Consider the following 26,189-nt stretch of genomic DNA (forward strand, 5'->3'; position numbering starts at 1 on the left):
TCTTATCTTCTTGGCTTACTTAGTTGTTGGCAGAATTAATTTCTTGCAGCTATAGAATGTATAGCAGCTTTCCTCTTCATGGCTGGTGGGGAAAGCCTTTTGAGTTCAAGGGAAACTAAAACTTTTTTTCCTAAAGCTTCTTTTAAGGGAGTCACTCACAAAAATCTCTGTTTGATGAACTGTAAGTCGACCCTCACGGCCATTAATTACATCTGCAAAATGCCTTTGTCTCTGCCATATGGTGTAACCTAACCCTGGAAGTGGCATCCATCATATTTATAGGCCTCAGCCATAGCCAAGGGGATGTGTAGGAGGTTGGAATTTGGGGGACCATCACAAAAGTCTACCTACCATACCGAATATGAAATTCTTTGTTGTTTTTTCTTGTTTCTTTTAACATTCTAAATAAGCACCTGTTTTCTGGTTTCCATTGTTTCTGTTTAGAATTCAGCTGTTAATCTTATTGTGGTCCCTCGTATGTGATGAATCATTTTTCTCTTGCTAGGATTTTGCTTATCTATAACTTTCAACAATTTGTGATTTTATTTATTTATTTATTTATTTATTTTGGTTAGGTGTGATCTCTTTATTTTTTTCCTACTTGGACTTCGTTGTGCTTCTTGGTTGTGTTGTTACTGTTTTGTACTGGGGAGTGAACCCAAGGGTGCTTTTCACTGAGCTACATCCTCAGTCCTTTTTATTTTTTATTTTGTGACAGCATCTCACCAAGTTGCTGAGGGTCTCACTGAGTTGCCTAGGCTGTCCTTGAACTTGTGATCTTCCTGCCTTAGCCTCCTGAGTTGCTGGGATTATAAGCATATGCCACTGCACCTGGATGGGTTCCATGTTTTAAAAGAAAAGTCTTTATTCATATTACTGGACTGTTAATGTTAACTTCTGCATCATCAGAAGCACTTTTTATGTAATGTTTAAATTTTTTTTTTTTTCTGTAGTACTAGGGACTGAGCCCAGGGTCTCACACATAATAGGCAAGCACTCTACCACTGACCCACATACCCAGCCCTTTTTAAATGCTTTTTAACAACCTTGTAGCTAAGTATTACTTGGTCCCTTGCACATAATAGTTGTGTTCAGATATTTATTAAATGATCTTTCAATGAATGTTTAAATCTTTAACATCTGCTTTAAGTCAGGTACTGTAACCACACTGTGCATTAAGAGCATGGACTTTGAAGTTGAGCATAGAATTAAATCCTCTCTGTGCCTATTAGTAGACATATGACCCTGAGCAAATTCCTTAACTCCTTTCTTTGAATTCTTTGGCCATAATATAAAACTTCAGAGGATTAAACATGACATAATGCATAGATTTGCCCCACCTACAATAAGTAGCTAATAAATTATAAAATGTATGAATTATGATAGTTCTTATTTCATTATTGGGATAAGTAGTAATGTTTTCATTTAATGGAGGGTAGCACAGTGGTAGAGCATTGTGCAAGGTCCAGGGTCTTGTTCCTAGCATTGAAAATAAAAGATAAAACCCAGAAGGAAAGTAACTTGACATACTATTAATGAATTTTATAGAAGGACTTGAACCCAGATCCGCTTGACTATCTGTTCACTGCTACTTCCAGGAATCAGACTGTAATTAGCTACTACTATGCTAAATTTATCATAATGGTACAAAACAAATTCTGAATTATACTAATATATAATTGCTTGCTTCTTTGGGGTGGGGGGATTGGAGATTGAATCTAGGGGTGCTTTATCACTGGGCTACAACCCTTGTCCTTTTCATTTTTTTTATTTTAAGACAGGGTCTTGATAATTTGCTGAAGGTCTTACTAAGTTGCTGAGGCCAGCTTCCAACTTGCAATCCTCCTGCTGTAGCCTCCTCCTTCCCAGTCTCACACATTTTTCCCCTAACAATGCAGCATATCAGGAACTTCCACCACACAAATTTGAACCTTGATTAGTATCTTTTATAAAATGCAGTCTTAATGAATATATCTTTAGCTTTCTCAGGTGAATGGGAAAAAATAGACTTTTGTGGGGGTACTAGGGATTGAACTTGGGGGCACTTAATCACAGAGCCATTTTTGTATTTTATTTAGAGATAGGGTCTCACTGAGTTGCTTAGAGTCTCTCTAAGTTTCTGAGGCTGGCTTTGAATTCGTGATTCTCCTACCTCAGCCTCCTGCATCACTGGATTCTAGGCATATTCCACAGCATCTGGCAAAACTTGAACACTTTTGATACATAATGGTGTAACAGCCACAAATTTTCTATTAATATTAAAGCCTCTGAGCCTAAAAGGTTGTGCATACCTTTCTGTATCCTAATGTATTCCCAAAATTATATAGTATCTTACAGAAACTTCCCAACAATATTCCCATATCCTTAATTTTTTTCTCCTTCCTTGGCCTATCCTTATCATATTGAGGCATGTATTTCTACTTTGGTATCCTCCTAAACTTCCTTTTTTTTTTAATTGATTTTATTTTTTAAATTCATGACAGCGGAATGCATTACAATTCTTATTACACATATAGAGCACAGTTTTTCATCTCTCTGTATATAAAGTACGTTCACACCAATTCATGTCTTCATACATGTTCTTTGGATAATGATGTCCATCATATTCCACATCATTGCTAACCCCTTGCCCCTTCCCTTCCCCTCCCACCCCTCTTCCCTATCTAGAGTTCGTCTATTCCTCCCATGCTCTCCCTCCCTACCCCACTATGAGTCAGTCACCTTATATCAGAGAAAACAGTCAGTATTTGGTTTTGGGGGATTGGCTAACTTCACTTAGCATTATCTTCTCCAACTCCATCCATTTACCTGCAAATGCCATGATTTTACTCTCTTTAATTGCTGAATAATATTCCATTATGTATATATGCCACATTTTTTAGATCTGTTCATCTACTGAAGGGCATCTAGGTTGGTTCCACAGTTTAGCTATTGTGAATTGTGCTGCTATAAACATTGATGTGGCTGTGTCCCTGTAGTATGCTGTTTTAATGTCCTTTGGGTATAGACCAAGGAGAGGAATAGCTGGGTCAAATGGTGGTTCCATTCCCAGTTTTCCAAGGAATTTCCATACTGCTTTCCATATTGGCTGCACCAATTTGCAGTCCCACCAGCAATGTGTGAGTGTGCCTTTTTCCCCACATCCTTGCCAACACTTATTGTTGTTTGTCTTCATAATAGCTGCCATTCTAATTGGATATTATAAATATGGCTACGGCAGGGACCTGTCTTTAGTATTTTTCATAATGTGTGTTCACAGATTCTTAATGCCTTATATGTTCTATTCTTTTGTTGTTGTTGTTGTTGTTATTGTTGTTGTTATTGTTGTTGTTGTTTTTGTGGTGCTGGGGATTGAACCCACCCAGGGCCTTGTGCATGTGAGGCATGCACTCTACCAACTGAGCTATATCTCCAGCCCCATATTCTTATTACCCTTTTACATTTTATAATTTATGAGACTTCATAGTATTTACAAATGTCGTGACTTAAAAAATATACCATATTTACAAGTAAGTTTTGGGGAAAATCTTAAAGATGTAGAGTGTTTCTTTTTCTTATAAGCTTTACAACTCAGGATAGGCAAGGAGTAAAGAGTATAGGGAGAAAGAAAGCCAGACAAAATACTCAGAATGACCTTAATTTAGGGAGAAACCAGAATATCCTGCTCTCCAGCCCCACCTCAAACACTAAGTACACCTAATTAGTAAAGAGGGTATGCTGGTCAGAAAATATTTTAAATTGTGTTTTGTTTTTTACATTGTTGGGGACCAACCCAGGGCCTCTCACATGCCTCACACAAACACTCTGCCACTGAATTTATACAGCCCAATCCACTAAATTAATGATTAGCATTGATACCTTTGATTGTAAGTTGTAGTTCATCTTGTGACCTGTTCACTTATCCATGGTTTACTATGTGGATTATTAGTCAAAGAGTTTTCTTCTTTAATATAAAGAAGGATTTTCCCTGGCATGGTCGCACACACCTGTAATCCCAGCTACTTAGGGAGGTAAGGCAAGAGGATTACATGTTCAAGGCCAGACTGAGTGACTTAGACCCTACTCAAAGTAAAATAAAAAGGGCCGAGAATGTAGCTCAGTGGAAGAGCACTTGAGTAGAATGCTTAATGCTCTAGGTTCAGCCCCCAGTATTGCCTTCTCCCTTACCACCCCCACCCCCACAGGAAAAAAAAAAGAGAGAAAGAGATTTTTATGTTAGTGATTGGAGGCTGTGAGAACAATAATCTTTTGGGGGCTCAGTGATAGACATAGCATATTATAATGGCACTGATGTCAATCTATACATTTAAAAAAACTGTGTATGCATAGTGTTTGATATTGTCTAGTTGATCTTATCATAGCTAATTATTTTGACTAGAAGAGAATGAAGTATGTTACTATATGTATAACTCATGTCTGAGAGAATTAATATTCATTAAACATCCCTTTTTGTATGTTTTTATAGTTTTCCAGGTAATATTTTGTGCTTTAAAAAAATAGCTCTGGTTTATTCTTTTATAAGTGGCAAATCATATTGTAATATCTATTATTAGAAGTTTATCATGTTATTTATTGTAGAGAGAGCAACTCAGTCTTCAGTTACTTTTATTTCAGAATCTTGCCTTTGTTTAAAATGCAGTTCCCTTTATTGGTTTCTTGTGATAGGGGTGTGTATGTATGTATAAGTTTGTGTGTATGCTACTGAGGATGCACCCCAAGGTCCTGTACCATTGAGATACATCTCTAGCCCTTATGTTTTTATTTTGAGATGGAGTTTAAGTTGTCCAGCCTGCCTCGACCTTGTGATCTTCCTGCTTCAGCCTCCTAAGTAAATGAGATTCTAGGCATGTGCCACCACACCTGGCCTTGTTTCATTCTTTTTTTTTTTTTTTTAATATTTTGTTTTAGTTGTAGTTGGACACAATACTTTGTTTTATTTTTATGTGGTGCTGAGGATCCAACCCAATGCCCCGCAAGTGGCTAGGAAGCACTTAAGGGCTAAGACATAACCCCAGCCCCCCTTGTTTCATTCTTTACATGTGGAATCCAGTATTCCCAGAATCCCTTATTAATTAAAGAGACTCTCCTTATCCCATTTTATCTTCTTGGTGCAAAGAATTAGTTGTCAAAAAAATTAATTTATCATATATGTTTAGATTTATTTGTGGGCTGTATTCTGTTCCACTAGTCTATGTGTCTGCTTTTATGACAGAATATATTGTTCTGATTACTATGTCTTTTATCCTATAATTTTAAATTAGAAAATTTGATACCTCCACCCTGATACTTCCCCCAGAAATTCATTGACTGTTTGGGATCTTTTGTGGTTCTGTATGAATTTTAGGATTGTTGAATAGAGCTAGTTAACTATTAACTTCTTTCACTGTTTTTTATATCATAGTATAATGTCTTTGCATCCATTTCCAGTATTTTCATAGTATTAGTTCCAAATCATTGTCCTTATCCAGGTAAAATATTGCCAGGTGTGGTAGTAAACCCCTATAACCCCAGCTACTCCAGAGGCAAAGGACTGGAGATATAGCTGAGTGGTGGTGTGTCCCTGGAGTCAGTCCCCAATACTGCCCAGAATGAATGAATGGATGAATATTATTGCCTATAGCCATCTCTGCTAAACCAGAGTCTCTTGGAGATCTGAACACATACCCTTTTTCATATTTGGCAAGTCTAGGGCAGTGTTTCTTAACCCTGGCTTTACCTCAGAATCACTTAAAAATGCTGGTGTTTAGACTCTACCCTGAACCAATTGAATGAGATTGTAGGTGAAGACACTTGAGGAGCTTGATTCTTAAAATTAGGCAAGTCAGGAACATAAATATTAAATATACTTTTAAATCATCCAACAAAAGGTCTTAGGCTATTAATAGTCATTCCTTTCAGCATGAGCCTGTAAAATTATGTAAATGTTCATGAACTGTTATGATTGAATTTTGCTTTAAAATAGAATCATTGCACAATTCTATTAAAACTTGCTTACTGAAAACCTTGCATGAGCTCACAGATAAGTCTTGTTGCTAATTCACAAAGAATATGGAAAAAGTAGGAAAAGTATTGGAATTAGTTGGCTTAATGCATTAGATTAATTTAAATACTTTCTTGTCCACTGTTTTGGAAATTATACCATAAAAGATACTTCTTTTAAAATAACCAGGAATTGTATCACTGGAAGGCCATGTCCTTATTTTTTTGAAAAAGAAGGAAACTAAATATCTTGGCTTAGTGACAATCTACATTTCAAAGGTTCTCCAGTCTAAAAGCTTATTCTTCATTTAAATGACTTCTCCACAGCCATATTTAGGAGTTCATCTAGGTTATAAACCATATCTCCAATTATTCATGCTGTTCCAGATTGGGTAAAACAGTATCAAAAGTACTGAAGGAGAGGTAATAGCTTAAGCACTTCTCAGCTTATCCTTTATCTCTAGATGTAGATATTTGGAGAAATGCAACTGTTTAATGAGAACTGTAGTGGGGCATCCATTTACATCTCTTAGGATTGGTTGAATAGAGTATGGCCTATTGAGTATACTTTTGATGTTGTTGCCAGTCTCTTTTTCAAATGTACACGTGACACTATCTGAAGAAATACTAGAAACACCTAGTAAACATTTTTCTAATATCTATTGTTAAGCTATTTTCAGGTGATTGCATTTTGAAGCTTGGTTTTCTGCTTGGCTATCAGTGATAATCAGGTTACATATAGGGTATCTTTGACTTTAATAGGTCAGCCTGTGTAAGTGTATAAGACCTAGCTTTTTGGAGACCAATAATATGGCAGTTTCCTCTACTTAGACTTGAAGGGAGCACTTGTTTTAGACCTCTGTACCATGGTTTCAAAAATCTGTTCTTTAGTATGTAATGTCCTTTTAGTCTCCTGATGATATTACTCTGTGTGATTAACAGTGCTTTTCGTGAAAAATGACTGGTTTCTGTTTTATATAAATGGCAGTTGAAAAGTATCAGGCATACAGACATCTCTTATGACATTTCATCTTTGGAGTTTTGTTTCTGGTATGCTATTAGAGGAAATAAATACCAACAAAATCCCTGTTGGTTTTTATTTTTTTTCTTTTATAGTTTCCTGAATGTCACAGGATCTTGTAGTTAGTTCATCACTTTGTTATGAGCTAAGCAGAATACATTATCATCTTGGAATTGAAAAGGCAACATACATAGAAGCATAAGAATTGCCTTGAATTTCTCCTAAGGCAAGTGCAAATATTCATCTTTTCATTCTAGCCAAGTAAACTATAAACTCTTTCATTTTCTGTTTATTCAAATAAACAATTTGTGAACATAATACATTTACACACCTACATAATCACACTATTTGTCAGAGAATTGGTCTTTTCTGCATTAAACTAGTATATCTTCTGTTGGTTAAAATCAGATAAATTGAGGGGGGAAGGCATGTAACTCAGTGGTAGAAATTGGTTTTAATCATCAACACTCAGAAAAGAAGGGGCTGGGGTTTTGGCTGGTGCTGTAGCTCAGTGGTAGAGCATCAGAATGTCTGAGGTCCTGGATTCAATTCCTGGTACAAAAAAAAAGTCAGTGTCTTGAATGGCAAAAAAAAGGTAGGAGAATTGTAGATTAAAAATGAAATAACCAGAGGCTGTGCTTGATTCTTTTTAAAAATATTTTGAGGCGCTGGGGCTGTAGCTCAGTGTCAGAGCACTTGCCTAGCATGTGTGAGGCACTGGTTTCGATTCTTAGCACCACATAAAAATGAAACAAAATAAAGCATACTGTCCATCTATAACTACAAAAAATTTTTTTAAAATATTATGATATATTTTATTACATAGAAACACATAAATGATTTGTCCTGTTTATTATAATAGGGTATAGGTAGCTTAAGTCCTAGGCAGACTACTTCAGGTTCAGTGTGTATGTAGTATGTTATTGACTTATTCACTTGCACATGAGCTTAATAAAGCAGTAGCTGTTAACAAGTCAGGTCCAACAGCCATTTCCCTCCTGTCCTTCAACAGCAGTTAAAGATAAACTATTATAACATGAAAATGGCAAGCCTTGGGCTATTGCAAAAGGCTTATCAACTGTACCATTATCTAACTTGGACAAAATAGAGGAAAGCAGAAATATAGGGTGCTGATTTATACTATAATTTTGTCTCATGTGGCATGTCCCAGGTTGCATATTTTAAAATTACAAAATTAGCCCTGTAAAACAACACTGCTTATGTGAAAGTGAAAAATTGTCCAAAGTTCCCCCCCCAACCCCACAGCTGAGAATCGAACCTTAGAGATGAGGAGTGATCATGTATGCTGAGCCATATTATACCACTCAGCTCTATCCCCAGCCCCAGAAGTCTTTCTGTTGAAAGACACATTAAGAGTTTTCCTCACAGAAATAAGTGGATACTTAGAAACCTTAAGGAGTTCTTTAAATAATAGAAAATATTTAGGGCTGGGAATATAGCTCAGTTGGTAGAGTGCTTGCCTTTCATGCACAAGGCCGTGGGTTTAATCCCCAGCACCAAAAAAAAAATAATAATAATAATAAAATATATATATATACACACACATACATACATACACATACATGTATATATATATATATATATATATATTTTTTTTTTTTTTTTTAATTAAAAAAAAAAGAGGGCTGCGGATGTGGCTCAAGCAGTAATGTGCTCACCTGGCATGCGCTGGGCGCTGGGTTCGATCCTCAGCACCACATAAAATAAAGATATGTCCACCAAAAACTGAAAAATAAATATTAAAAAATTCTCTCTAGTAAAAAACAAAACAAAAAACCAAGAACCAGAACATGGTTAAAAAATAAAGCTTTTGTTAAAGATGATTGCCCTCTTTAAAAATGGATGTCATATAAAATAGGCTAATATATCATACTGTAATCCTTGCTTGTATGTAAAAGGCAGATTAAAAACCCATCTTTGTCCTCATCTTTTTTTAAAGAAGTTTTAACTGATAAATAAAAACAAAATTGTACCTAATAATGGAATACTGTTGTTTTGATACATATGTACTTGTGTAATGTTTAAATCAGGTTAAACATGTCTATATCAAACATTCATCATTTCTTTATGGTAAAAACATTTCAAAATTCTTTCTTCGAACTTCTTTCTTTGAGCTTTTTGTCCTACTCTACAACACACCAGAACTTCTTCTTTTTTTTTTTTTAAAGAGAGAGAGGAGAGAGAGAGAATTTCAATATTTATTTTTCAGTTTTCGGCGTACACAACATCTTTGTTTGTATGTGGTGCTGAGGATTGAACCCGGGCCGCAGGCATGCCAGGCGAGCCCGCTACCGCTTGAGCCACATCCCCAGCCCCCCACACCAGAACTTCTTGATGCTAACTGGAACTTAGTGTTCATTGTACAATCTTTCCTTATCCTCCCTTCTTTCTTTCTTTCTTTCTTTTTTTTTGGTACTGGGGATTGAACAACTGAGCCCCATCCCCAGCCCTATTTTGTATTTTTATTTAGAAACAGGGTTCTCACAGAGTTGCTCAGTGCCTCGCCTTTGCTGAGACTGGCTTTGAACCAACGATACTCTTGCCTCAGTCTCCTGAGCCACTGGGATTACAGGCGTGCCCAGCTTATCCTCCCTTCTCATAAGAAGATGTCTTCATTGGACTGGAGATGTAGCTCAGTAGTACATGCATGCCTAGTATGTGTGAGGCCCTGCATTCAATCCCTAGCACTGCAAGTCTTCATCTTTCTGAAATAGATTATGCACCAAAATATTGTGACTATTTTTTTTTTTTTTGGTGGTCCTGGGCATTGAATCCAGGACCTCATGCATGCTGGACAAGCTCTACCACTAAGCTGTATCCTCAGCCCTTTGTATGTGTGTTTTTAATTATTTATTTGGTGTGGGCTACTAGGGATTGAACTCAGCGGCACTCAACCACCGAGCCACATCCCCAACCCTACTTTGTATTTTATTTAGAGACAGAGTCTCACTAAGTTGCCAGGGACAACCTTGAACTTCTTGTGATCCTTCTACCTCAACATCCCAAGTAGTTGGAATTACAGGTGTGGGTTATTGAGCCTTGACTGTGTGTGTGTTTAATACCTTTATTTTATTTATTTATTTTTATATGGTGCTGAGGATCGAACCCAGGGCCTGCACATGTGAGGCAAATTCTCTACCGCTGAGCCACCACCCCAGCCCTTGACTATGTTTACTGTCATTCACTACCTCACCATAGTCTTCTAATTCCTCCTTTAAATACACTTTAACCTCAGCCTTATAGATTGGCCAGTCATTAAGGTCTATTTCTTGGAATGTTTCATGGGATCTTGTTTTATTTCAAATTGCCAAGAGATTATTGTTGAATATCAGTACACTCTTCTATATAGTACAATATGATGAGCTTTTTTTTTTTTTTTTCCCTATATGATGAACTTTTTCTCCTATGCACTTTCCCTTCAAGCCCTGGTCTCAACTATTGAGAGCCTTCAGGTTGCCCAAAGTAAACCAAATGGGCTGGCTGTTGTGAGTGGAGTGAATAAGGAGCCAGTCTATTTCTAAGTAGCCTATCAGAGTGAACCTGCATCACATCCCCTCTGTTGGTCTTGTGGTAGCAGATCTGAAGAACTCCACAGTTTTTCAGTTTTCATTAGTGTTTGATTCTTCATTGGATTCTGATTTTTTAAAAAATTATAAAAGATATCATAGAGACAATTAGTAATATTTGAGTATGGCTCCTCTTCTGCACACAGTTGAGGAAACTGGTAGGCCTAGGCCAGTTGTGCTGAATGATGCCAGGGAAATTCTGTAGCTACACCAGTTTGGAATCAGACACAGCCATGGAAAAGTTGGAGACCCTGAGAAACCAAAGCGTGAAGAAAGATAGAAAAAAGAAGCCAAGTCTAGCAAGACTGAAGAATCTGCAGAAGAAAAGGAAGAAACTGTTTGTCCCAAAACTAAAAAAGTTAAAAAATATCTAAATATGGACCGTATATTATGTTAAATGCCCTGTATTTGGTTCTTGTTCTTTGGTTATGTAAAAGAATAACGTCTTTCTTAGAAAATACATAATGATGTGTGCAGTTTACTTTCAGCAAAAATAATTGTAGATTTACCAGATTGACAAATAACAATTGGTTAAAGATACACAGTTTGTTAGAATAATATTAGAACTTTTTGCTAACTTGAAAGCTTAAAAAAGACAAGATCATATAAGAAAAATAACAGACTTTACATTTATTGTGTGCTAGGCACAATTTTAAGCAATTTTTGATGTATTATTTTATTTAATCACTACAACAGTAGTTGATTTCAAGGTTTCATGAACATGATCTTCAAGTGTTACATATTTATTTCAAAAAAAATTATAATTTGTATGACTTCAAAGTAATAGAAATAATATATATAGGTTGTTTAAATTCTAAAACATCTTTATTTCAGTGTGCTTTTACAGTATTATCCCCACTTTATAGATGAGCAAATTGAGAAACAGATTAATTTTCTCAACTCACCTAATTTAGTGACATTGCTGGGATTTGAACCTAGGCAGAGTCCAAGCTTTTGATCACTATACTAATATAGAGTATTAGTAACTGTGTACTTTTATACTGAATGAAATTTAAAGGGAAGAAAGAAAACAAGAGAATAATTAGTAGGGTTACTGACTTTGATTTTCTTCTCCCATAGAAAGATAAACATGACTGTAAAAAATTTTGTAAAACAAGTTATTAAAAATAACCCCAGGGGCTGGGGATGTGGCTCAAGCGGTAGCGCGCTTGCCTGGCATGCGTGCAGCCTGGGTTCGATCCTCAACACCACATACAAACAAAGATGTTGTGTCCGCCGAAAACTAAAATAAATAAATAAAAATTCTCTCTCTCTCTCTCTCTCTCTCTAATAATAATAATAATCCCAAAGGTTCAGTCTTCAGAAGTCTCTCTCACAAGTCAGGCATGGTGGCACATGCCTGTGATTCCAGCAGCTCAGGAGACTGAGACAGGAGGATCGCAAGTTCAAAGCCAGCCTCAGCAAATCTTCAGAATGTTTTTCCTTTGTTTTCCTATTCTCTATTCTTACTCTAATCTTTATCATTTCCTTCCTTCTATTTGCTTTGAGTTTAATATGCCATTTTTCTAGTTTCCTAAGGTGAAAGTATAGGTTATTCATTTAAGGTTGTTCTTCTTACTTACCCTTACATTGCTTTACATTCTTTGCTGGAGATTGAACCCAAAACTTATGTGTGCTAGGCAAGCACTCCACCACTGAGTTACCTCCCCAATTCTTTTCTCCTTTTTAAAATATAGTTAGTTACAGCTGTAAATAACCTTCTGAGCACTTCTTCAGCTGCTTGTATGGTTCTTTGAATCAGACATAATCTGGTAGTTGTTTCCACCAGATTATTAACTATCTGAGGAATTTCATTCTATTTATTTGGCACCGGGAGATTGAACTCAGGGGCGCTTGACCGTTGAGCCACATCCCCAGGCCTATTTTGTATTTTATTTAGAGACAGGGTCTCCCTGAGTTGCTTAGGGCTTCACCAAGTTGCTGAGGCTGGCTTTAAACTCACAATCCTGCTGCCTCAGCGTCCTGAGCTACTGGGATTACAGGCGTGCACCACTGCACCAGTTCTGAGGAAATTTTTAAAAGGACCATTTGAGTTAGTTGATGTGAGGTTTAGGCCTCAAGACTTTATTAAAACTACCCACGTTTGCCAAAACCATGTGAAAACTCATTGAGATGTATCCTTAATGTGTTATACCTCCTTTTAAAAACATTGTTTTAAGCTATCCAGGTAATTCTGAAACATAATTGAAGATCCACTGATATCTTTGAGTTCATTGGTAGGGTAAGAAGTAAAATGTCTAGTAGCTAGGAATAAAATTGTGACTTCTACTGTATGCTCAGCCTGGTTTTGAGCAACTTACATTAAAATTAGAGGGAAAATATGAGTGTCAGGGTAAGCAAATAGTAAATCTTACTTTTTTATGTTATAAAAGTTTTCATCATCTTAAAGTAATCATGTTGTCTGATTTATATTTAATTTCAGAATATAGCACTCTACTTCTGTGCAAATAAACCTAAAAAGCATTTTAAGTGACATCCAAAGTAAAACCTCTGTTTAGTCAGCTTTTTTGCTGCTGCAACCCAAAGACCTGACAAAAACAATTAGAGGAGGAAAACTTTATTTTGAGGCTCATAGCCTCAGAAATCTCAGTCTGTAGATGACTGATTCCATTCCTTGGGTCCTGAGATGAAACAGAACATCATTGCAGAAGTGCATGTGGAAGGAAAGCAGCGGGAAACATGGCACCAGGAAACAGGAAGAGGGAGGGAGTGGGTCATGGTAATTGATCCAGTCAACAAGGACAAAATGTGTACTGTAAGGGCATGCCCCCAATGACCTGCTTCCTCCAGCCATACCTTACCTGCCTATAGTTACCACCAAATTAATCCCTAACAGGAAATTAATACACTGATTAGGTTAAACCTCTCATAACCCGATCATTTCATCTCTAAACCTTATTTCATTCTCACATAGGAGCTTTGGGGGGGGGTACATCTAATATCTAAATGATAACAACCTCTAAGGAATTTTTTTGTGTGTAATTTACCTCAGTAGGCAATCTCTTGTCCATATACTTCAGGCAGATTAACTGTAAGAATCACTAGCCTAGCTAGGGCACTGAGGCCATAGCTGATTGGTAGAGCACGTATTACCATGTGCGTGAGATCCTGGGTTCAATTCCCATTAAGTGGGAGAGGACAAACTAGGACCAACTGTTCTCTTAAACATACATGCATACAAGCCACATTTTGTAGGTTGTGCTTTTTGGGGGGGGGGTACTGGGGGTTAAACTCTGGGGCAGTCTACTACTGAGGTGCATCATAGTCCCACCCATCCTTTTTATTTTTTGAAATAGGGTCTTGCTAATTGCTTAGGCTGGCTTCCAATTTGTAGTACTCCTTCCTTAACCTCCCAGATTGCTCAAATTACAGAGTACGCACGCCTGGTTTGTGGCTTTACTTTGGCAACTTCTCTTTTCTTTACTTTTTTTTTTTTTTTCCTCTTTCAAAGATATTACTTCCTGGTGCTCCACAAAGATGCCTTAGCCAGACATTCAGGGCTCAGTTTTAACCTTTGGAGTTAGGTGCTAGGGATCAAACTAGGACCTCGCACATGCTAGGAGGCAAATATTCTACCACTGAGATTTATGCCCAGCTTTTCAAAATTATAGAAATGGTACTAATGTAAATTTCTGTGCACTGTTATCTTTTTGTTTAGTTTTTTTCTTTTTTTTTTTAATGTGGTGCTGGGGATCCAACCCAGTGACTTAACGTAGTAGGCAAGCCCTCTACCACTGAGCCACAAACCCAGCCCTCTTTTTGTATATGTGGAAATATTTGTAGGATTAATTTCTAGTGAAATTGTTGGCTCAAAAGATATGTGCATTTAAAGGAAATAATAATACGAAGAGCCTACAGAATGGGAGGAAATCTTTACCACCTGCACCACAAATATAGTATTAATCTGCAGTATATATAAAGAACTCAAAAAACTTAATACTAAAAAAACCCCCCACAAATAACCCAGTCAATAAATGGACTAATGAACTGAACAGACACTTCACAAAGAGAATTTCGATCATTCAACAAATATATGAAAAAATGCTCAACATTTTTAGCAGTTAGAGAAATGCAAATTTAAACTACACTGAGATTTTATTCGTCAGAATGGCAATTATCAAGAATACAAACAACAATAAATGTTGGCAAGGATGTGGGGGGAAAGGTACACTCATACATTGTTGGTGTGACTGCAAATTGGTACAACCACTACGGAAAGCAGTATGGAAATTCCTCGAACGTGGAATGGAACCACCATCTGACCCAGTTATCCCACTCCTTGATTTATACAGAAAGGACTTAAAATCAGCATACTGCAGTGATTCAGCTACATCAATGTTTATTGAAGCTTAATTCATAATAGTTAAACTATTGGAATTAACCTAGGTGCCTGTCAACAGATGAACAGATAAAGAAACTGGTATATGGAGAGGATGTGGGGAAAAAGGTACACTCATACACTGCTGGTGGGACTGCAAATTGTTGCAGCCAATATGGAAAGCAGAATGGAGAGTTCTTGAAAAATTGGGAATGATTTGACCCAGCTATTCCTCTCCTTGGTCTATACCCAAAGGACTTTAAAACAGCATACTACAGGGACACAGCCACATCAATGTTTATAGCAGCACAATTTACAATAGCTGAACTGTGGAGCCAACCTAGATGCCCTTCAGTGGATGAATGAATTTTTAAAAAGTGGTAAAAATACACAATGGAATTTTACTCAGCGTTAAAAGAGAATAAAATCATGGCATTTGCAGGTAAATGGATGGAGTTGGAGAAGATAATGCTAAGTGAAGTTAGCCAATCCCCAAAAAAACAAATGCCAAATGTTTTCTCTGATATAAGGAGGCTGACTCATAGTGGGGTAGGGAGGGGGATCATGGGAGGATTAGATGAATACTAGATAGGGAAGAGGGGTGGGAGGGAAAGGGAGGGGCAGGAGATTAGCAAGGGCAGTGGAATGTGATGGACATCATTATCCAAAGTACATGTATGAAGACTCAAATTGGGTATCAACATACTTTATTATAAACAGATGAATAATTGTGGTATATATGTGTAGTAAGAATTGTAATGCAAAAAAAAAGTACATGTATTAAGGCATGAATTGGCGTGGACATACTCTGTATACAAAGATATAAAAAATTGTACTCTATGTGTGTAATAAGAACTGTAGTGCATTCCGCTGTCGTGTATTTAAAAAAAACAAAATCAATAAAACTAAAAATAAATAAATAAAAGAATAAAAATGACCAACAAAAAAGAAAGAAAGAACCTTAAACTCACAGAGAAAAAAGGAAGTTATAAAGAATAGAATTCAATGGCATATTATACATAATATATAATAAAATATATTATACATGATACAATACTACATAATATATGTTATAATACTGTTATATTTTATATTACATATAATTTTATATGTGTATATGAGTGTATATAGATACACATAAAATCAGTGAAAACAAAAAGCTGGTTCTTTGATAAGATCAATAAAATGGATAACCTTCAGCTGGGCATATTAGAAAATAAAGTGACCTAAGTTATCAAAAAAAAAAAAAAAAGAAAGAAACTGGTATATATACACAATGGAATGTTACTCAGCCATTAAAAAAAAATTATGGAGTTTGTCAGTAAATGGATGGGACTGGAGAATATCATGCTAAGTGAAATAAGCCAGTCCCCAAAAAACAAAGGCCAAATGCTTCTGATATGCCAATACTAATTTCACAACAGGGATGGGGGAATGGGGGATGAGAATAGAAGTACTTTGGATTAGAAAAGGGAAAATGAAGGGAATGGAGAGAGGTAATGGGAATAGGAAAGATAGTAGAATGAATCGAACATTACTATCCTTTATGCATATATGATTACATGACCGATGTAATTCTACATCATGTATAATCAGAAGAATGAAAAACTATACTCATTTGTATATAATATATTAAAATACACTCTGTTATCATGTATAACTAATTAGAACACATTTTTTAAAAATATGTGCATTTAAAAGAGTGGTAGATTCATCAATATGCTGTCCTTAAAAAAGTTGTACCAGTTTCCATTACCATTAGCAGGTTCTTTTATTTGTTGTTGTTCTTTTTAGATGTACATGACAGTAGAGTGTGTTTTGACATATTTTATTTATATGTGTGTGTGTGTGTGTGTGTGTGTATGGGGGGGATATGAATACTGCTTACTCTAATTAGGATCACATTCTTGCAGTTGTACATGATATGGATTGTCACTGTCCTGTATTCCTATATGAACATGGGGAAGTTCTGTCTGATTGATTCTACTGTCTTTACTATTCCCATCCCTTCTCCCTTATCTTCCTTCCCCCTTGTCTAATTCACTGAATTTCTATTCTTACCCTCCCCACTAAACACTGGATATTACAATTTAAAAATAGATTATTATCATTTTAACTAATACTGCTTTTGTGCGTGAAATTGAACATTATTGTCCATTGGTTTTTTTTCTGTGTTCTCCTTATTTTGTTAGGTGTGTTTATTTCACTAGTTTCTATATTCTTTACATTTTTTTAATATTTATTTTTTAGTTGTAGTTGGACACCATACTTTTTATTTATTTTTTCTATATTCTTTACATATTTTTTAATATTTATTTTTTAGTTGTAGTTAGACACCATACCTTTATTTAATTTTTCTATATTCTTTACATTTTTTAATATTTATTTTTTAGTTGTAGTTGGACACCATACCTTTATTTATTTTTATGTGGTGTCAAGGATCAAACCCAGGGCCTTGCATATGCTAGGCGAGTGCTCTACTGCTGAGCCACAACCCTGGCCCTATTCTTTACATTTTAATGAAGTTTTTTTGTTAAATGTTGTAAATATTTGTCTATAATTTGTACTTTGTCTTTCAACTTTGTTTGTGGTTAATGGGTTATTATTTCTTTCTTTCTTTCTTTCTTTCTTTATTTTTTTTGCTAGGGAGCTTTAGCTTCACACATGTTAGGCAAGTATTCTATCTTGAGCTATACCCTCAGCCTCTTGGTATTTTTAATCATGTAAATTCAGCTTTTTATATGCTTATCTTCTCACCTCCTTGGTATGTTATAAACTTCATGAGGGCTAGCACAACTTTTTATTAGTTATTGTAAACAATGTTTCCCCACCTTATCTATACTATTGCCTTTTTATAGATGCTCAGTAAATAATAGTTGAGTCCTCCCCAAAACTGTAGGGGAAAAAAATATTCTTTTTGACACTCATATACTTTATAAGGATTAAAAAAATTAAAAGTGACCAACCACAAGAATTTGTAAACAGTGGTGATTGTTCAGAGATTGAAACAAAATGAGCAGTTTTTCATTTTTTTTTTTTAAATCATGTAAGTTGAAATGACCTTATAATGATCAGGAAGACGTTTAATAGGCATACTTATTACTCTAAATGTAAAGAACAAATAATTAAGAATTTCTTTTTTCTTTTTCTTTTTCTTTTTTTTTTTTTTTTTTTTTTGGTAGTGATGAGTTCAAATCCCAGAGCCTCATGCATGCTAGGCAAAGTTCTTTACCACTGAGCCAGAATTTCTTGATGTGACTTTATCAGAACTCTAAAGCACAAAAAGAAATCATAACCAACTGAGAAAACAAAATGATTTTTCTTTAACTGTGATTCTTTTTAAAAGTATACAATCTAGCCAACTACTAATCATAGAAAGGCAGCCCCTCCCCCATTAGAGTGAATCAGATATAATCATGATTGTGTCAAAAGTTCAAAAGGGAAAATGGAAGGTAAAATGAGCTGAATTGGCACTCTTCCCTCAACATTGTACCTGTAAGCTTGATATGTTGTTTCAGAGATTAACTTTGTAGACTTCCGTACCCAGAAGTATGAAAATTCTTAGGGAACTCTTTTCACAAGCTTGATCTTAACATACTGAATAAAGAGAGCAGTTAATCCCTTTTGTAAAGTAATTTGAGAGAAGGGAATTCAAAATGTAAAATCTCACCTGCAGAAAATACTTAACTCTGTAAAGACCTTTCTATCTTTAGACACTTACAAAGACTTAATATTTTAATGCGGAAGTATGAACTTGGTTAAAAAGCCAATGGGTGAAATTAGAGAGAAATAATCCAGTGCTTTCTTTTTTGGGAATTATCATTCTGCTCTCCAGGGGACCTAATTTTATTACTCTGAGGAATGAGAATACCTCTCTGTATAGCAAGCCAGCATCTCTAAATACAAGCTTGACTTTTAGTATAATGAGAGTCTTGTTAGATGCAATTTTGCTCTTAGTCATTAATACAATGAACAAATGTTGTGGTTACCTGGGAAAGAAAATTCAAGTGCTTTTAAACCTCTTGTGAGATTTGGTTTCATGCTTGAAACCTATACACCGTTGTACCCAATAGCATCCGTAGAAGATTCCAGGCTCTAAGGTGTACAACACAGAAGTTAATACACTTTGGAAAAAATTGACACCACTACAAAATGGATTTAAGGTCTTGAGTAAAAAGCTTTTCTTTTGCTGTATGACAACTATTTACTAGTGGCATCAAGTTTAACAAATGAGTAGATTTTTCTTAGGAGTGAATTTTTACAAGATATTGATGTCCCTCTCTATCCAAAATAAGAAGCCAGTCTTTCCTTCATTTGGCAATGAACTTTTTTCTTTTTAGTTATAAAATGGTTTAAAGTTCTTTAAGTTTAAAGACTGAATTTAAGACAGAATGTATTCTGAGAGAATACGTAGAATTAAATATTATTTTTGATAGAGTATGGCATTTATTGTGTTAAATCATTTATGTTTTCTACAAGCCTTGTGATAAGCACATTTAAAAATCTGTTCTTGATAATAAGTGGTGGTATCCTACTGCTTCTTCTAATAGACCTTAATCATGAAACCATATTTTATTGGATTTGGTAGCATTTTTTTTTAAAAAAATGAATATAATAAAAATATAGGAATTTTTTCTTTTAAGTTTAGAAGTTGACAGAAGTGGCAACAACTAAGTAACTTTTGCAATCTTGTACAGAATATAGTCTCTAAAAAATTTATTAATTTTAACTAATCTCATGAGCATTATGTTTTTAGTTCTTAAACTTGCTTTCTTCCAGGAACAACCTGAATCTAGGAGGCTGGTCTGCCAAATAGTGTAACTCTACTTTTAGTCTGATCAGGCTAACCCCTGAGCTACATTCCCAGCTCTTAATTTCCTATTTGTTTTAGTTATTTAAAAAAATTTTTTTTCCTTCCTACTTGTGGTAAGAGAGGAGAGACATTGCAGCACTTTCCCTGTTCTTTTTTGGAATTTTTTAGAAACCCATTAAGAATAATTCTTTGTATTTCAAATGGGAGAAATAGAGAACAGAATGGTTTTCACCAGAGGTTGTGTATAGGGGAAGTGGACAAATAAATGGGAAACGATGGTCATCAAGTATAGTCACCGTTAGATGGGAAGAATAAATTCTGGTGTTCTGTTGCACAAGAGGTATTAATATTAAAGTATGTTCCAAAATACCTAAAATGGAGGATTTAACCATGATCTCACAACAAATATGATAAATATCTGAGGTGATGGATATGTTTATTTCGTAGATTTGATCATCCTACAATGTATACATGTATTAAAATGTCACTTTGTACCTCATACATGTATGTCAATTAAAATAAAACTTTAAAATAATGCTTATTCATTTCTTCTATTATGCAAGATCTAATCTAGTCCTAATAACAGAATACTTTGTATTTTATTTAAAAGTCTGTAAGGTGTTATTCCTCTTATGAGAACTATCTACTAAGCTAGGTAACAGTCAAATCAGCCTCCTCCCCCCACCGTTTTTCTTTTTTTTCCTTTTGCTGGTATTGGAGATTAAGCTCAGGGCCTCAAGCATACTAGGTAAGTGCTCTGCCATTGAGCTACATCCCTAACCCAGAGCTAACCTTTTTGCACCACCCCCCAATTAACATTTTTACCAAAATGATAGAAAAAAATATATTTATATATGTAAGTAACCCTCAAGCAGAATGATATCCAAAAGCATACGTGCAAAGGTACATTTTAAATGTTATATTCTCATATAAAGTATATACTTTTAAACAATTAGCAGAGTTTCATTGTAATCAAATGTTTTTTTGGTACCAGGGATGAACCCAGTGGTGCTTAACCACTGAGCCACATAACCTGACCCTTTTTATTTTTTGAGACAAGTCTCACTAAGTTGCTCTGGGCTTCACAAAATTGCTGAGGCTCACCTCAAACTTCCAGTCCTCCTGCCTCAGTCTCCTGAGCTTTTTGGGATTCAGGCATGTACCATCACACCCAGCCGTAATTAAAATGTTTTAATAAATCATTTCCTTATTTTAAGGTAACCCTGCTTGTCATATTATCAATTTGACAAGCATCGCTTCCCTCCCCCAGCTTTGAGGTCTCCTTAATGTGCTTCAACTTACAAGTGATTTTTTTGTTTGTTTCAGACAAATCTTCCTATTTTCAAGCTGAAGGAATCTACTGTTAGAAGAAGATACAGTGACTTTGAATGGCTGCGAAGTGAATTAGAGAGAGAGAGCAAGGTAAAAATTACCTGTAATGCACCTTTGCAAAATATTTCAAGTTTTAATGTTCTTAGGAAAATTATCTTAATTAAAATGAGTAAAAGCAAACATGATTTTTTGTTTTCAAATGTTTCATCCTTTCAACCTTGTGCTATTTCATGGGAAATAGAGAAAGAGTCTTGTAACTTTTTCTCAGAACTCTTTTCTTATATACTTAAGTGGCCCAGTTGACACCTTTGCTGACTCACAGTTGAATAACACTTTTTAGAACCTTCTTGCTATTACTTTCTTCCTTCTCTAATTCTATTCCATCTTCTCTGTTCCAAAAGTTTTGCTTCCTCAGTGCATCTCATGTCAGAGTATTTCCAATTTTATCCTACTCATCAATAATAATATTTTTTTTCCCCCACAACACTGAGTGTTCTTGAACCCAGGGCCTTGTACATGCTAAGTAAGCACTCTACCACTGAATGGTCCCCAGTTCCCCCTGCGCCTTTTTAAATTTTGAAACAGGGTTTTGCTGAGTCCCAGACTGACCTTGAACTTGGAATTCTCCTGCCTTAGCCTCCTGAGTAGCTGGGATTACAGGTGTGTACCTGTGCACCTGGTGTGTTAGTCAGCTTTGTATTGCTCTGATCAAAGTCTGACAGTAACAACTTAGAGGAGGGAAAATTTTATTTTGATTTATGATTTCAGAGATTTAGTTCATGGTGAGTCAACCATTGCTTTTGGACCCAAGGTGAGGTTAGCACATTATGGCAGAAGGGCGTGCCAGAGGAAACTGCTCAGGTCATGGCCACTGGGAAGTGGAGAGGGAAAGGGCCACAGGGAGAATACCCCCTTAGTGACCTACCTCTTCCAGCCAAGCCCCATCTGCCTACAGTTACCACTCAGTACATTCAAACTAGGGATGAATCGATTAGATTGCAGCTCTTGTGTTCATTTTACCTCTGAATATTTCTGGATTAACACAGGAGTTTTGGGGGACCTGGCTACATTTTTTAATTTTGGGAGACTTGGCTACATTTTTTTTTCATCACACATACGTACATGCATACATATGTGGCAGAGTTTCATAAAACAATAATCTTTGCATGATACATGCTGATGTTCTTCAGGTTGGCTTTTTAAAATTTCTTTTTTTAAAAAAAATTGTTCTTTTTAGATACGCATGACAGTAGAATGTATCTTGACACATTATATATACATGGAGTGTGACGTACTCTAATTGGGATCCTATTCTTGTGCTTGGAGGTGATGTGGAGTTTCACTTGTGTTGTATTCATCTATAAACACAGGAAAGTTCTGTCCGATTCATTCTACTCTGTTTCCTATTCCCATCTCCGCTCCCTTCCCTCCCTTCCCCTTTAACTAATCCACTGAACTTTTATGCTTCCCTCCCCCTACCCCCCATCACCATTGTGAGGTTGGCTTTTTAAATGGTGGTCATGACCACTGATGGGCCACTACCTGCAGTTTGAGAATCACTTATTATATACCTAGTAGAATTGTCTGCTTAAAAGAAAATTTAGTGATTTGGGCTGCAAAATGGATTCAAGGGAACAAAGCCCACTCTGATGTCCTTCATTTCAACCTTACTTCAGAATGATATTAGAGGCGTGGAGTCATGGAAGGTCATGGTATGCTTAAAATGATGAATGTAGTAAAGTGAGTGTGTTAGGAGTGCCAAGGTAGATTAAGTCTAGGTTATTCCATTTTTCTAAAGCTTAATAAAACTAGAAAAGTGAAAGAAAAAACCTTAACCAGATAAATATGACTGGATACAGGAGCATTATGCACAAATATTAACATATTGGTAAAGGGAAGGCACAAAAAATAGTAAGATATATAGTATAATAGATGATAGTAGGCTGTAAAAAACAAAAGTTAAACTAGAGACCTGAAAAAAGGTAATATCGCCTAACTTTTACATATAAAAGTTGCACACACACATTCATAAAATCCAAATAGAAGTCTCAGTTGGAGTCCTTATAAACTTGGAGGTTTGTATATATGAACTTTAGGATCAGAATGCTTAAGATTAGATTAGTCATACTTTTTCTTTATCTGTTGAGAAAGTATTTTACCAGGCATAAGAGCATATCTTAAAGAAATAGTAGTTAAGGAACTAGGGCTTTTAACTCAGTGGTAGAGCACTTGCCTAGCATGAGGGATGCCTGGGTTCAGTTCAATAACTAACACCACCCTCAAAAAAGGTACTTAAAACTTTAGAGGCTGGGAATATCTCAGCAATAGAGCACTTGTTTACTATTCATGAGACCCTGAGTTCGATCCTCAGGCCATCCAAAAAATAAAAATGAAAAAACTTTCAATGGATATTATTGCTTTAGAATTGGATGTACAGATTAGCAGGCTCTAGTAGGATTTAAAAGCTGACGTGTTTTAATAGGAGATTTTAGTTCATAACAAAATTAACGTTGAGGGCTAGGACTATAGCTCAATGGTAGAACATATGCTTAGTATGCACCAGATCCTAGGTTCAATCCCCAATATAAAAAAGTAAAACAAACCACCATTGCAGAAAAGAATTCGATAAATGGAGTTGAAACATCTGGCTCTTTGGAAATAAAAATGTATAACTCAACTACATACAAATTATAGATGTATAAAACAAAGTTGGGGCAATTGTGGGTATTGAAGAAATTTTTTTTTCCTCCAGTTTTTTTTTTTTTTAATTTTAATTAGTTACACATGACAGTACAATGATCTTGATATATCATACGTTTCAATCAGATGGGATATAATTTTCTCATTTTTCTAAGTGTACAGGTTACAGAATCACATTGGTCATGCAGTCACATATATACACACAGCAATAATAATGTCTATTTTATTCTGTTGTCCTTCCATTCCTCCCTTCCTCTCCCCTCCCCTCCCATTGAAGAAATTTTTAATGACCATTGAGAAGTAGTTTGTGATAGGCTCTGGCCTTTGCTTAACATTTGCTGAATGTATGTTTTGCCTTTTTTTTTTTTTTTTTTAAGCAACAGCTTTATTGAAATAAGATTTACATCCTATACAATTCACTTTTTTTTGGCACTGGGGATTGAACCCAGGGACACTTAACCATTGAGCCACATCTCCAGCCCTTTTTAAAAATTTTTTTTAGACAGCCTCACTAAGTTGCTGAGGCTGGCTTTGAACTCATAATCCTCCTGGCTCAGCCTCCTAAACTACTGGGATTATAGGCACGTGCCACCAAACCCAGCTCAATTTACCAATTTAAAATGTACAATTCTGGGTTTTTTTGTATATGCACAGAGTTGTACAACTTAACAACATAACTATTCCATTTTAGAACATTTTTTTCACCCTATAAAAGAAATTCTGGGCTAGTGTTGTAGCTCAGTGGTAGAGGATATAAGTAAATAAAATAAAGGTTCATTGACAACTAAAAAAAAATATTAAAAAACAAAAATAGTTCCTACCAATTTTTCTCCAGCCCCTCCTCACCCAGCCCTAAGCAGTTATCAATCTATTTTCTCTAAGGGCTTAACCTATTCTAAACATGTCATATAAATGGAAACACAATATATGTCATCTCTTATGTCTGGCTTCTTTTACTTTCTGTGTTTTCAAGGTGTCAGTACTTCATTTCTTTGTATTACTAAATAATATCCTATTATATAGATACACTTCATGTATTCCATTCAATTTGTTGTGGAGCGTGCTCAAACTTGAACTTTGTGCTCATGAGACAAATAAGCACTCTTTCACTAAATACCAATCCCAGGGCTTTTTACATGCTTTTTACATGAATATCAATCCTGGTATTAAGAAAAAATTGTGCATAGGTTGGAGATGTAGTTCAGTGGTAGAGTGCTTGCCTGCTACACATAAGACCCTGGGTTTGATCCCTAGCACCATGAAGAAAGGAAGGGAGAGAGGGAAGGAAAGGGAGAGAAAAATTTATACCCAAGTTTTTGTTTGTGAATATATTTTCATTTCTTTTGGGTATATATCTGGGATTGTGTTGTTGGGTCAGTTAACTTTTTAAAATTCTGAGGAACTACCCAGTTGTTTTCTGAAATAGTTGCACCAGTGTTTTTTGTTTTTGAGACAGGTTCTCACTGTGCTCAGTCTGGCCTCTCAACTCCTGGGATCAAATGATCCTCTCACCTGAGCCTCCCAAGTAACTGGAACTATTGGACCCAATACAGTTGCACAATTCACATTACCACCAGCAGTATTTGAGCATTGTACTTCTCTCCATACCCTCTTATTTATTTCTGTTATTATTGTTTATGAAGTGGTCTCTCACTGTGGTTTTGATTTTCGATTCTCTTGGATCACCTGTTCATGTACTTATCAGCCATTTATCTCTCTTCTTTGTATGTGGGCAGAGAGTGAAAGGGATTGAACCCAGGGTGTTTTACATGCTAGTCAGGTGCACTACCGCTGAGCTACATTCCCAACCATTTTTTAAAAAATATTTATTTAGTTGTGGGTGGAAACGATACCTTTATTTTATTTATATGTGGTGCTGAGGAATGAACCCAGTGCCTCACACATGCTAGGTGAACGCTCTACTGCTGAACCACAACTCCAGCCCCCAGAATAGGGGATTTGGGAGAAAGTTGACATGTTTTTAGCTTTAAGACATGGAAAAAATGGCACCAAATAGTAGTGGATGATAAGACATTGAAGAAACCACAGAGTTCTTATCTACCATATTGCAGGAAGAATATATAGATAACATTTTTTTTTTTGAGACAATTTTGAATTCTGTGGTTTTCATTGCATGAAAGCATTTTCTTCTCCTGAAGTGTCTGAGAGGCATAACCTTTTATTTAAGAATCAAATAATTGAAGATTATTGCTTTTGTGTATCTGTGATTTGATAAGACTAAGAAAAGTGCTGTATCCAAATAGAGCTTTGGGACCTGTCTTTTTGGAACTACAGTGTGATGAGCTTTTTCTGCATTCATTTGTCTTGCCTCCAAAACATTGAGCTTTTTCAGAATATATATATATTTTTACTAATTCTCTTTACGTTTAAATTAGTTTGAGAATGGGACAGCTCTCA

At 35.7% G+C, this 26,189-nt stretch overlaps 1 protein-coding gene across 2 annotated transcripts in view; it reads left to right on the forward strand.

The window, feature by feature from the left end:
* Positions 1 to 26,189, forward strand: part of Snx3 (sorting nexin 3) — a 47,637-nt gene that overhangs the window by 19,059 nt on the left and 2,389 nt on the right. For both annotated transcript variants that reach the window (XM_058575224.1, XM_046430423.2), the window contains one exon: positions 21,066 to 21,161. In XM_058575224.1, the coding sequence (XP_058431207.1) occupies positions 21,066 to 21,161 (96 nt within the window). The remainder of the gene's footprint in view (positions 1 to 21,065; positions 21,162 to 26,189) is intronic.

The sequence above is a fragment of the Marmota monax genome, unplaced genomic scaffold (assembly GCF_021218885.2).
Source record: "Marmota monax isolate L192 unplaced genomic scaffold, Marmota_monax_Labrador192_F-V1.1 WCK01_AAM20220418_F8-fsc00013, whole genome shotgun sequence".
NCBI lineage: Eukaryota > Metazoa > Chordata > Mammalia > Rodentia > Sciuridae > Marmota > Marmota monax.